The 14284-nt window shown below is 42.1% G+C and overlaps 1 protein-coding gene across 1 annotated transcript in view; it reads left to right on the top strand.

The window, feature by feature from the left end:
- The window catches only part of ACTN2 (actinin alpha 2), a 108591-nt gene that overhangs the window by 65736 nt on the left and 28571 nt on the right, over positions 1–14284 (top strand). The window contains exons 9-14 of the mRNA XM_056567533.1: positions 421–506; positions 2502–2594; positions 3824–4054; positions 4570–4717; positions 7014–7164; positions 10211–10319. Coding sequence (XP_056423508.1) covers positions 421–506; positions 2502–2594; positions 3824–4054; positions 4570–4717; positions 7014–7164; positions 10211–10319 — 818 coding nt within the window. The remainder of the gene's footprint in view (positions 1–420; positions 507–2501; positions 2595–3823; positions 4055–4569; positions 4718–7013; positions 7165–10210; positions 10320–14284) is intronic.

The raw sequence follows: 14284 nt of genomic DNA, 5'->3' as shown, positions 1-14284 counted from the left end.
ATATCCAGACCTCCATGGGTTGATAAATTTGATTTCCATTGATAATTTTTGTGTGATTTTGTTGTCAACACATTCAACTATGTAAAGATGAAAGTATCTCTTACAATTAGTTCATTCAGATCTAGGATGTGTTATCTTAGTGTTCCCTTTATTTTTTGAGCAGTATATATAGGAGAATACCCCTTTAAGGATATAAATAGTATACAAAATTATATAGTTAGATAGAAGAGGGAAATTTTGATGGCTGCACTTCTCCACATAGAATGGATTGACTTTATGTTCTTTGCTCTAAGCACACAGTTGATGGTTTTAAGCTGGTAAATAGTCATCCATTAGACAAGTGTCTTTGGCTGTCTGATGGGGACTTAACCTAGGCGGCTGTGGAGATTCACAAGTTGTTTTTCTCTTATTTCCTTCCAGATATTGTAAACACACCAAAACCTGATGAGAGAGCTCTCATGACTTATGTATCATGTTTTTACCATGCTTTTGCTGGAGCCGAACAGGTAGGTTGAATTTATTCTTGCAAACAAATTTAGATTTAATGCTACAAAAATCCAACAAAAATCCAATGGATGAACATGTGCTCTTTTGTCGGTGGATCTCTTGGACTTTTACAGGCAACAATGATCGGCCCATTTGTCTGAAAATCACTCCATGTAAAAGGTCCCTTAAGTTTATACAATTTAATTTAAAGGGGTATTCCAGGCCAAAACTTTTTTTTTGTTTATTAACTGGCTCCGGAAAGTTAAACAGATTTGTAAATTACTTCTATTAAAAAATCTTAATCCTTCCAATAGTTATTAGCTTCTGAAGTTGAGTTGTTGTTTTCTGTCTAACTGCTCTCTGAGGACTCACGTCCCGGGAGCTGTGCAGTTCCTATGGGGATATTCTCCCATCTTGCACAGCTCCCGGGACGTGACATCATCATTGAGCAGTTAGACAGAAAACTTCAGAAGCTAATAACTATTGGAAGGATTAAGATTTTTTAATAGAAGTAATTTACAAATCTGTTAAACTTTCCTGAGCCAGTTGATATATATATATAAAAGGTTTTGCCTGGAATACCACTTTAAGTAAATCTGCCCAACTATGTATAGATATGTGGATTTGAGGGCATGATGCTAATGTTAAATCCCCCAGCATGCCATACTTTGCCCTAGGAGTTGCTGAAGGAGAAAAGGGTGTTCTGCAGCGGCGCTGCCTTTCAGAGATCGATTTTGGGTCGAGTCCGATATGGTAATAGTATTCACATTTATTTGTGCATACATATAAGAACAGACAAGCAAGATGCATTTCAGTGTTAAGTTACCCCTTTCTCAATTGCAGGTTAAAAAAGCTTTTTTTTAACCTGCAATTGAGAAAGGGGTAACTTAAAGGGGTACTCCCGTGGAAACCTTTTTTTTTTTAAATCAACTGTTGCCAGAAAGTTAAACAGATTTGCAAATCACTTCTATAAAAAAATCATAATCCTTCCAGTACTTTTTAGGGGCTGTATACTAAAGAGAAATCCAAAAAAGAAATGCATTTCCTCTGATGTCATGACCACAGTGCTCTCTGCTGACCTCTGCTGTCCATTTTAGGATCTGTCCAGAGCTGGAGAAAATCCCCATAGAAAACATATGCTGCTCTGGACAGTTCCTAAAATGGACAGCAGAGGTCAGCAGAGAGCACTGTGGTCATGACATCAGAGGAAATGCATTTCTTTTTTTGGATTTCTCTTTAGTATACAGCCCCTAAAAAGTACTGGAAGGTTTACGATTTGTTAATAGAAGTGATTTACAAATCTGCTTAACTTTCTGGCACCAGTTGATTAAAAAAAAAAAAAAAGTTTTCCACGGGAATACTCCTTTAACCCCCGAACACTCAGACCCCGACTAATATATATAAGTTTTTTCCAATTTTTTTCAAAATACTGCCAAAAATACTGTTGGGTTGAAGTAGCTTAAATGTGATTTTTTTTATTCATAAAATAGCCTTAATTGATGCTTCTGATGCTCAGAAGGTGACTTGGGGCAGTAAAATATCAGTGAATGCAAAATGTCACCATAAAAGTAAATTATTGGTTCACATTAAAATCCCATTGGAAGGTTAACATTTCAAAAGCTAGGACCATTATCTCATTCACGATTAAATAGACCTAGTCCTGTTTGACCATTGTAAACCTTCCAGAAGGATTTAATTATGGACAGTGGCCCATATTTATCAATCACCCTGAAATCCTAATTGTCTGTTTTTTCCCATAACAAAACCCATCACAGCTCAACTTTGACTTTACAAGAGCTCGTTCAGATATAGAAGCTGAGCTGTGATTGGTTACTGTGGGAAAAACCAGACAATTATGGTTTCAGGCTGATTGATAAATCTCCCTCAGTGAGTTATTTACTTGCATGGAAATTTTGCTTTAGTTGTTTGGTAAATGAAATATCAGTGATGTTAGTACATGGCCTATGATTTCCCTTCTACAACCTCTTATGCCTAATATTAATGGTTCTTTACAGGCGGAGACAGCAGCTAATCGCATCAGCAAAGTGCTTGCTGTGAATCAGGAAAATGAGAAAATGATGGAAGAATATGAGAGACTGGCAAGTGAGGTAAAGTCACTATATTTCATCTGCTTTTAGAGACATAAATCTATTATTGCATATCTGGGGGGCTGACCACTTTCTTTGACTACAATTGTCTAGCAGATTGTAGTTACTAGCCCCATTGGGCTGCTACACACAGTGCATGACTGGAGTTCCTGGGGCCCACCAAAGAAAATGCCACCCTCCGTGTCAGCAGAACACGTGCATGTAAAACTACATATAAGGGAATAAAAGAAAAGCAAGGCTCTAGTTGTTAGAAGACTTTAGGCTTAGAGTAGGGGTATATGTGCTATTTGTTAATGCATATATTAAAACTTATGCCTTTTGTGGCGTCCCAGCACCAAAGGCTGTCCTGTGGGCTGCAGATCTCCTCAGGCATGCCTGCTGCTCTTGTGTTGGCCCCACTGTTATAATGTTTACTATGGTTATGCTCTTTATTATGTTCACTGTATTCACTGTATTCTTTGTATTATGTATGCACTGTACCTTTAAGAGGGAGATGCAGAGTAACAAGGTGACCCTGTCTGCCCAATGGTAACCCCCAAATTGTCCTGTATATAGTGCAGAGGGGAGAAGTTGCTCATTCACTTCAGTGTCAGAGTTCAGTGCAGTTCTAGTCTGAGCTAGAGTGTGGAAAATAGTTAGAAGTGTGAGGTAGATCCAGAGGGAAGCCTAAAGAAAATATCTTCTCAAGTCAGCCCCACCATTCTGCAAGTGTTCTCCTGTACAAGAGTCAGTGAGTCACACCCTGGCGGTAATAGTAATTGGACCTTGTCAGAACCCTGTTCAGTGTGGGATATCTCCAAGTCTCAAATCTCAAGTCTATAGAATTCAAGTGGGTGAAAAGCATACTGTGTGTTACCATCTACACCTGCCTCAGTAAAAGACAGTAATCCATAACCCAAAATCGATGTGTTTCTTACCTCCCGTGCCTGGCCCAGGAGAAGCTGACTCCACCTCGGACCGTGTATAGGCTAACTGTGCCCTGGCGTCACAAACTGACAAGTGTATCTTGCCCCCCCCCCCCCCTTATGTCACCACACTTACACTTACATATAGTATTTTATGGATATTATAGACATTGTATTAAATGATTGGTTTCCCCGTTTGCCTCATTAAAACAACTAAATACATACGTCCTTTTTCAGAAGTAGATATCTGGCCTCAGTTGAATTGTGTATATATTATTTATATATTTTGGCTTCCATTAACTTTATTTCCTTCACATAAATCAGCTTTTGGAATGGATCAGACGCACAATACCATGGCTGGAAAACCGCACCCCTGAGAAGAGTTTGCAAGCCATGATGAAAAAACTGGATGATTTCCGAGACTACCGACGCAAGCACAAACCTCCCCGAGTGCAGGACAAATGTCAACTGGAGATAAACTTTAATACTTTACAGACGAAGTTGAGAATAAGCAATAGACCTGCTTTCATGCCATCTGAAGGCAAACTGGTTTCAGTAAGTAGAGCTGGATATGGTCTAAGATACTGTATTTTGGCAGAACATAGTAAGTTATTTTTTAGGCTACTGTTTTTAATGCCTTACTTTCACTTAATATAATTTCCTTTTTGGCAATATAGTAACAATAGAAAAGGACAGAATCCTGCACTCACCACAGAAGTGAAGGTCCCACAGCTCCTCCATGGAACCTCCGATGGACGGGAAGGCAGGTCTGGCGTAGGGCGCTCCAGGAGCGCCCCACGCCAGACCTGCCTTCCCGTCCATCGGAGGTTCCATGGATCAGCTGTGAGACCTTCACTTCTGCGATGAGTGCAGGATGTTGTCATTTTCTATTGTCACTATATTGCCTAAGCTGTTCTACTGGGATTTCCCCTAGCACCGCCGCTGGTCTCGTTAGCCTGGTAACCCACAGTGTTGTACCCGATTCCCATCTGCCGTGTATTGCTGTAGTGGAGATTGTAGTGCCGCTTCAATTCTGATGTTGGTTTTGTAATTTCCTTTTTGTCCTGCAGGATATCTCAAATGCTTGGCAGAGGTTGGAGCAGGGTGAGAAGGGGTATGAAGAATGGCTACTGAATGAGTTGAGGAGGCTTCAAAGACTTGACCACCTGGCTGAGAAGTTCAGGCAGAAGGCAACCATACATGAGACTTGGTCATCTGGTATGGATGAATGATATGGAAATATGTTAATACAAGTTTGGTGATTTACATACCCATGTCAATTTACATATTTTATTCAAGTCATTTGTTCTCATAAAGCATGGCACCTGCTATATTTGTTCCCCGCCTCTCCTAACCACAAAGCAAACAAGGCAAAAAAAAAAAATAGAGAAAAATACATTTTTCACACTCCACTCCAATATATGTATTGTCAATCATATAAAACCGGTCAAAACTAACCACAAACAGGCTCTGGGATAGCTGATGCAGATCTACACTCACTGGCCACTTTATTCAGTTCACCTTGCAAGTGCCAGGTTGGACCCCTTTTTCTCTTCATCTTGCATGGCATACTTTCTGAAAAGGTGCTGAAAACATTCCTAGAAGATTTTGGTCCATATAGACATGATGGCATCGCACACTTGCAGCTGATTTGTTGGCTAAGCATCCATGATCAGAATCCCCCATTCCATCACATTCCGAAAGTGATATCTGGTAACTGTGGAGGCCATTGGAGTTCAGTGAACTCATTGTTATGTATGAGCTGATGTGAGATTTGTGACATGGTGAAGGAAGGATGTATCCATGCTTTCATGTTTACGCAAAATTCTGACCCTGTCATCTGATTATTACAGCTAAAATTGAGATTCATCCGACCAGGCAACGTTTTTCCAGTCTTTCATTGACTAATTATTTTGAGCCAGTGCAAATCATAGCCTCAGTTTCCCATTCTTAGCTGACAGGAGTGGCACCTGGTGTATTCTTTTTCTGCTGTAGCCCATCAGCTTCAATGTTTGATGTGTTGTGCATTCAGATATGGTAGTTTGCAAACCTTGGTTGTAAGTGAGGGGCTATTTAAGTAACTGTTGCCTTTCTGTCATTTCGAAACAGTCTGCCCATTCTCCTCTGACCTCTGACATCAACAAGGCATTTTCGTCCACACAATTGCCTCTCACTGGATATTTTCTCCTTTTCAAACTATTCTCTGTAAACCCCTAGAGATGATTGTGTGTGGTGTGAAAATCCCAGTAGGTCAGCAGTTTATGAAATACTCAGACCAACCTGTCTGGCACCAACAACCATGCCACATTCAAAATCATTTAAAGGGGTTATCCAGCATAAGGTGATTTTAGTACGTACCTGGCAGACAGTAATGGACATGCTTAGGAAGGATCTGCGCTTGTCTTGGGGCTAAATGACTATGCTGTAAGATTACCAGAACACTGTGGCTAGCTTTCTCTGAACTTGTATTTCCTGTTTTCAGTTTTCTTGTTTGCCTACAAATCCTATGATACCATTTTCCTCCTTCGCACACATCAGCTACCCCACCCATTGAGCTTCAGACCTGTGGTTTTCAATCAGAGTGCCTCCAGCTGTTGCATTACACCCATTGAAGCAGACAGGCTCTCTATCATCAGCTGACTAGTGAGTCAGGTCTCGACCGCATTGCAAGCTGGGAAAGTTCCAAGACAGCAGTCATTTTGTATGCTGTGAAAAATAAATATTGGGATGAAAATCACATAAGAATTGTGAGAAAACTGTCACACACAGGTAAAGACACTATATTATGAACTTCACTAACTTTACAGCCCCTGTAGCATAGTCAAATAAAAAAAAAAATTCCCGGAATACCCCTTTAAATCTCCTTTTTTCCGCATTCTGATCCTCTTAGCAAGTTGTCTTGACCACATCTACATGCCTAAGTACATTGAGTCGCTGCCATGTGATTGGCTGATTAGCTACTTGCATTAACAAACAATTAAACAGGTGTATCTAATAAAGTGGTCAGTAATTGTATAGTGTTCAGCCAAATGGAACTATCCATATCTCCGCTGCCTCACGCATGACTATGGGGGCACGCCCTGGAAACGCCATCGCATCCAAGGTGCAGGACGGACATCTCAGCTCACATTCGTCTGTTTTCACCATCAAGCTCCACTTTGTTTGAAGATTGTATGTAAAGTTTCTACAATAAAAAGAAAATTAGAAAGCAAGAAACAAATGCGAATCGTGAGTTACTACCTGGCTGGGTCTAATATTTAAATGGAGTGTGAACACATTGAAGTCTATACTGTGAGAGATGGAACTCCATAGTGGGAATATAGACAATTAAATTGTGAACTATAGCAGGAGTATAGAATTACTATGTGTGTAAGTCTCTTCCATTAAATTCCATATGAATATGTCTTTTTCCAAAGAGCACACAACAGAGCCATACTAGTGAGACATACACTGGCCACGCACAGCTCTGTGCACACATTTCACTTACTGTTTCCTTTGTAATTCCTCTTTCCAGGAAAGGAGCAAATGCTAACTCAAAAAGACTATGAGGGCTCATCTTTGACAGAATTGCGCGCACTACTGAGGAAACATGAGGCCTTTGAGAGCGAACTGGCTTCCCGCCAAGACCGAGTGGAGCAGATTGCTGCCATCGCCCAGGAGCTGAAGTATGTTCCACAGACTCACAGCTGCTGACATTTAGCTGATAAAACTATTTCCGTGGCATTCAGTAGTGTCATAGGTACTGTGTAAAAGAATTCCTAGCATAGTTTGGTGAGAATATTATCTTGGGCTTTTCAAAACCCTCTTCTTTTAATGGCTAAATTTAGTCTTTACTAAGAATCATTCAGTTTATTCAAATGACTCACTGGCCATTTGGTTTTACTACTCTATTCCAGTAGCTGTCACATAGGTTTTCAACCATTTTAGACATCTTCTGGTTTTCTTAATAATATTAAAAGCCTAGATAGTTCTTTGAAAAGCCATTCTGATCTGAGATGTAATTTAGAAGGGTTATGCAGAAATAGAAAAATAGCTTATTTCTTCCAAAAAAAAAAACACATGACCACACCTGTGCTCAAGTTGTGTGTGGTATTAAACACGGCTCCATTCACTTCAATGGGACTGAGCTGTAATTCCACATGCAACCTGGGGACGTGTGGTGCTGTTTTTTGAAAAAATTGGCTCTGTTTTTCTCATTCTGGATAAACCTTAAATGCTTCTGGGCTACCTCAGACACCAGGGCTTGGGTGTGACCCTTGCCTTTGTATCTCCTCTTGTTGTGCCTCTGTATTTAAAGTGCTACTGTCACCAGAATGAACCCCCTAAAACTATGCCAATCATGTAAAGGCAGCCTAGTAGTATAATGCAGCCATACCTTTGGCTGCTTTAGCTGTGCCTTTATCATCTTAAAAAAACGCTTTTGTCTGTCGTCAGCAACAGTCGGATAAGAGTGGTGAGGGGTCCGCAATGCTATCCTTTATGTCAGCACTGGCGCCACTGTGTGACTGACACACAAGTTTTCAGTGCAACGACCTCTTCTACGGTGTGCAACAAGATGTCTTAGTGAGCGCTCGCTCCTTCTGTGACTGCATACTCACTCACTGCCTCTAGCTGAGCTGGGAGGCATCAGGAGTGAGCATTTGCTGAGAGATCTTGTGTGTCGTAGATGAGGTTGAAGGCACAGGCGCTGAGGACCTGTGTGTCACTCGCACAGCAGTCCCAGTGCTGAAATAATGGATAGAGCAGACCCGTTGCTAAAGGAAAGGGAAACCAAGCAATTGCTTGGGGCCCCGAGCTGGCCCGAGGCCCCAAGTAGAGTCGGTGCTTGTTGTGCTTCCTATAAGGCTGCAGCCGCCTGAGCACTATAGAAAGCCTTAGGCAGCTGCACTCCTAGACTCCTCCCGAGTTCCTCCCCTTCCCTGTAGCGTGGCCGAGCTCCTCTTCCTCCTGACTGTCAATCCGGCCGGGTACCGCAAGGTACAGGAACAGGAGATTCAGTTTCCTGTTCCCGGCTGGACTGACAGGAAGTGTACACTTAGTGCTCACTTCCTTTCAGTCTGTCCGGGAACAGGAAACTGAATCTCCTGTACCACGTGGTACCAGCCAGGTAGTAGTGGAGCTCGGCCACGCTACAGGGTCTAGGGAAGGAGCCGGAGGAGGTAACTGAGAATATAGGTAGGGTAGGGAGGGGGAAAAAACATAGAGGGGGGAGTAAAAAAAAACATTGGGAGGGGGAGGGGGGTGAGTAAGAAGGACACAGGGAGGGGGAGGGGGGAGTAAGAAGGATGGGTGGGGGAGTAAGAAGGACACGGGGAGGGGAATAAGAAGGACACAGGGAGGGGGATGGGGGAGTAAGAAGGACATGGGGAGGGTAATAAAAAGGATACAGGGAGGGGGAGGGGGTGTAAGAAGGACAGCGGGAGGGGAAGTAAGAAGGACATTGGGGAGGGGAATAAGAAGGACACAGGGAGGAGGAGTAGTAAGAAGAACATGGAGGAGGGGGGAGTAGTAAGAAGAACATAGGGAGGGGGGGAGTAGTAAGAAGAAGGACACAGGAAGGGTGGGGAGGAGTAAGAAAAAAATAGGGAGGGGGAGTAGTAAGAAGAACATAGGGAGGGGGGAGGAGTAAGAAGAACATGGGGGCAGTAAGAAGAACACAGGGAGGGGGGAGGAGTAAGAAGAACACAGGGAGAGGGGGGGTGAGGACATGAGGAGAACACAGGGAAAGGGGGGTAAGGAGAACACAGGGAGGGTGCCGGGCAGAGCTCTAAGGGATGAGGGAGAGAGCTCTATAGGACAGGGGGCAGGACAGGGAGCTCTTTCACACTACACCGCCGCGCACACACACACATAATTCATCAGTACATTTTTTAATGTATATTGGATTGTATGGTACAGTGGGGTTTTTTTTTGCAAATTTTCAATAGTTGAAAATGTTCAAATTTCATGCACATTAAATGCATCAGCAGTATTTGCACTGTAAACCTCTTTTTTATTTATATAATGTGTGGGTGAACTTAAACTGTATGGCTATGCTGTGGTTCCTGTAGGCTTTGCGTGCGTAAGGTGGGAAGGGGGTGGAGGGGGGCCTCCATGTCTATTTTGCTTGGGGACCCCAAATTCCTTCAAACGGCCCTGGGATAGAGGCGTCGCTGAAAGGGGTAAATTCTGGTTACAGTTGCGCTTTAACATTACAAATATTCCGACATTCTTAATTTTATATTAAGCTTTGAATTCATTCTCTGTACAGATCACTTTTAAGCAGTGTCCTCCTAATCAACACGGACAGGGTTACAGTGAAAGGTAACACCAGTAGATAGAAAACACAATAGTTGAAGCACAGAGCTCAGCCTCCCCCTCCCTGTTGAATGACTTCTGCACAGGTCACAGAGTATGGTCAGAAACCTCTTTCATTTATGTGAAATAAGGTCTAGGCCAGACTATTGTGTCTTTGTCTGTGGGTCATGCTGTAAAGCTTATCTCTAAATCTGTTAAAACCAGCTGAGGCAAGATGGCAGTCCCCATAATAATAACTAAAAATCAAATAAGAAGCTTGACAATCAGAAACCAGTTAGAAAAAAAAAGAACATGTTTCAGTATCTGGCTCTAATCTGTACAACAAAAAGTCTACGCTATACGTTCCTGTTACACTTGTAAATGTTTGGTCTAGTTTTGGAGCACAATGATATTCTTGTCTTCTTGTCCACCCAGTGAGCTGGACTATCATGATGCAGCCAGAGTTAATGAACGATGCCAAAATATTTGTGATCAATGGGACAAACTTGGAACATTAACCCAGAAAAGGAGGGAAGCTCTTGAGGTGGGTCTTTTAAAATAGATCTTTTCTTTGTGTACAATTTAGAAAATACAATATATATGGTATACACGGAAAGGATTCTGATACAGGAAACATTGACCAAAATTTCCCATATGCAGTGGTGCTTGAAAGTTTGTGAGCCATTTAGAATTTTTCTGTATTTCTTTACACAAGTCATTGTACTTAAGAATAGTTTAAGTTATTTAATTTCCAAGTCAAAGTCCTGATCTTAATTCATAAGAGCTGAAGCTGTTTTGTACAGAAGAATGGGCTAAACTTCCTCCAAGCCATTGTGCATGAATAGTCTGATGTAGTTGTAAGCACCACTGTATACGTGTATGTCATTCTTCAGGACCATTTAATGCATTTCATCACCTAAAGTTAAAAGAAATCAATCTAACAGCTTCATAGAAATTGTATACACATAGGATTGCAGGATTTATGGAAACTGATAAATCGCAAATCAAAATAAGTGTCAACAAAGCAGAACACAGTTTTACTAGCTGTCAAGCCTTTTATGGCTAGAATAGGAAATGATATGCAAATGTTCTTCCTTAACTTTAATGAATGCAGCTCATAAATTCTCGGAATTTGGCTCAGGAACAGAGGCTGAAGTGCATTGCCCCCAGTGAATAGAAGCCCTGCTTTCATATCATTCCTACCATTAGTTTTTTAAATTAGATTTGGTAACAAGACTGGTATCACTAAAGAAAAAAATATGCAATAAATCTAGAGTAATTGTTCAAATCTAATTGTCTCCAACTCATTGGAGATCTTTTTTAGGGGGGTGGGTGTATATTAATATACAAATATATTTTCCTTCAAATTTTGCTTGGGGACCCCAAATTCCTTCAAACGGCCCTGGGATAGAGGCGTCGCTGAAAGGGGTAAATTCTGGTTACAGTTGCGCTTTAACATTACAAATATTCCGACATTCTTAATTTTATATTAAGCTTTGAATTCATTCTCTGTACAGATCACTTTTAAGCAGTGTCCTCCTAATCAACACGGACAGGGTTACAGTGAAAGGTAACACCAGTAAACAAAGCAGAACACAGTTTTACTAGCTGTCAAGCCTTTTATGGCTAGAATAGGAAATGATATGCAAATGTTCTTCCTTAACTTTAATGAATGCAGCTCATAAATTCTCGGAATTTGGCTCAGGAACAGAGGCTGAAGTGCATTGCCCCCAGTGAATAGAAGCCCTGCTTTCATATCATTCCTACCATTAGTTTTTTAAATTAGATTTGGTAACAAGACTGGTATCACTAAAGAAAAAAATATGCAATAAATCTAGAGTAATTGTTCAAATCTAATTGTCTCCAACTCATTGGAGATCTTTTTTAGGGGGGTGGGTGTATATTAATATACAAATATATTTTCTACTAACATTTGTGTATTAAGGACAACAAACTTGTTGACTAGTATATAGGACCTACAACCCACTACCTGCACAATCATAAATGAAATACAAGACCAAATAATAGTTCAATAGTTAATTCAGTTAACCAAAGTGAATTGACACATATACCATAGACAATGACAAACCCACTCTTACCATAAAAAATGAGAGTATCTAGATATAAGTATTCAGCAATATTTTAACCCCCAGTTTCATTTTATAGTAACAAGTCAGTTTGGGAAGTGAAATACTGCACTAAATTAAATCCAATATAAGGGCCACATATTATTGCACATTACCCAATAGTAATATAAAAATGCCATACAGTAACCATAAAGTAAAAAACAATGGTCTTCCCTTTATCGGTAGCTTATTTGTTGCAGAAGTGTATCCCTTAATCATAGAATCTACATTGCTCCAGAGGAGTTGTTTTTCCTTCTCTGTGTGGTCATAATACTTTTGGTGTAAAATTTAAAGGGAATCTGTCAGCTCTATATCGTGCTCAGAGCTGCAGAAATGGTCCGATAGCAAATAAAACATATAATACCTGTCTCTTACTGTAGCTGTTTTTAAAGTTATAAAACATGTTTTCCTTCCAAGCTCAAGAGTCACAAAGGCTGAGTTAAGTTGCAGCATGCACAGCTCATCTCTCCCACCCCTTTCTGCTGTTTGATTGATGTACAGGGTTTGGCTTCCAGCACTTGCCCTTGTACATACATCATGTAGTGTGGGGAAGAAAAAGGCATGCACGATGCAGCTCAGAACCATCTCTGTCACTCCTGAGCATAGAAATAAAACATAATTTTATAACTTTGCAAATAGCCATTAAAAGGGTACTCCGGTGCTTTGACATCTTATCCCCTATCCAAAGGATAGGGGATAAGATGCCTGACCGCGGGAGTCCCAGCTATCACGCCCCCTCCCGTAGGCTTGCATTGAGGGGCAGAGCGTGACATCACACAGGGGCGCAGGCGTGACGTCACACGCCGCCCGCCCTGTGATCGCCCGTAATCAGACCCGGAGCGAACACGCTCCGGGGACTGATTACAAACTGGGTGCCGCGTGCAAGATCACGGGCGTCCCCATCGGCGGGACTCCCGCGGTCAGGCATCTTATCCCCTATCCAAAGGATGTTTAAGCACCGGAGTACCCCTTTAATTAAGAGACCGTTATCATGTGTTTTGTCTCCCTATCAGACATCTGCCCATGTTTGCAGATTTGACCATGATATAGAGCTAACATATTTCCTTTAGGGTATGATCACATGTAATGGATCCAAAGCGTATTTTACGCTGCGGATCACCCGGTGACCTGGCTCATTTTGTGCCTCCAGCTGTTGATGCCCCCCCTGTTCCCCCGCCTCACTCCGCCCCTGGCCTGCTCACAGCCGCAATCCGCCACTATGAGCAGCCACACAGGGGGCCTGCGAGGGGGCGAGTGCACTCTGACAGCACTGAGCAGCCACAATGTCTGAGTGCACTGCAAATGTGCAGTGTACTAAGACATCGCGCCTGCTCCGCGATGTCTGAGTGTACTTGGCGACTCTCAGGTCCCCTGTGTGACTGCTCATTGCGACGGATTGCTGCTGCGAGCAGGCCAGGGGTGGAGCGAAGCGGGAGAAGAGGGGGTGGCAACAGCTGGAGGCACAAAATGGGTCAGGTCACTGGCAGATCAACTGCGTAAAATGCACTGCAGATCTGTTACATGTGTCCCTACCATTAAAGGGACCCTAACATTTAAGTCACCTTTGTCTATATCTACTGCGCAGTTGTTTATTATCTGTTGTTGTCTGAAAGAAGCCATTGGCTAAACTTGACTATAGGGTGACTACAGTAATCCATACATTTCAGATAGCTGTCAGTCAAACTGTTTGGTTGACAGCTTACTCTCTTAGGGTAGGGTCACAAGCAATGGATCCGTAGCGTATTTTACGCTCCAGATCCGGTGATGACTGACCATACAGTGTGCCTCCAGCTGTGCCTGTTCCCTGAGCTAGGCCGAGAGTGGCCGCAATGTCTGCAAATACACTGCGGCAACTCAGCGATTGCTGTGTGTCTGCTTGTAGTGGCAGATTGCTGCTACGAGCAGGCACAGATGGAAGCACACTGTAGGGACCTTCATTAGCTGATCCACAGTGTAAAATACACTGCGGATCCGTTTCGTGTGACCCTACCCTTAGGGGGAAATTATTCAAAATTTGTGCAGAGGAAAAGGCAGCCAGTTGCCCATAGCAACCAATCAGATGGCTTCTTTCTTTTTTTCACAAGGCCCCTAAAAAATAAAAGAAGCAATATCATTGGTTGCTATGGGCAACTGGTCAACTTTTCCTCAGCACAGGTCTCGATGATTCTCCCCCTTAATCTCCATATACACATGCACTCATGACTTGGCATGTACTTTAAATGGAGGCAGGGGAGAAGGTTACTTCCAGTCACCATTGATGGTGGTCTATCTCCAAGTTTACAAAAGAATTAGGCCTTTTGGGGGAGAGTAATCAAAAATTGTGCAGAGGAAAAGTAGACCAGTTGCCCATAGCAACCAATCAGATTGCTTTGTTCATTTTTGA

The sequence above is a fragment of the Hyla sarda genome, chromosome 3 (genome assembly GCF_029499605.1).
Source record: "Hyla sarda isolate aHylSar1 chromosome 3, aHylSar1.hap1, whole genome shotgun sequence".
Classification (NCBI taxonomy): Eukaryota; Metazoa; Chordata; class Amphibia; order Anura; family Hylidae; genus Hyla; species Hyla sarda.
This window is presented reverse-complemented; position numbering and strand designations above follow the sequence as displayed.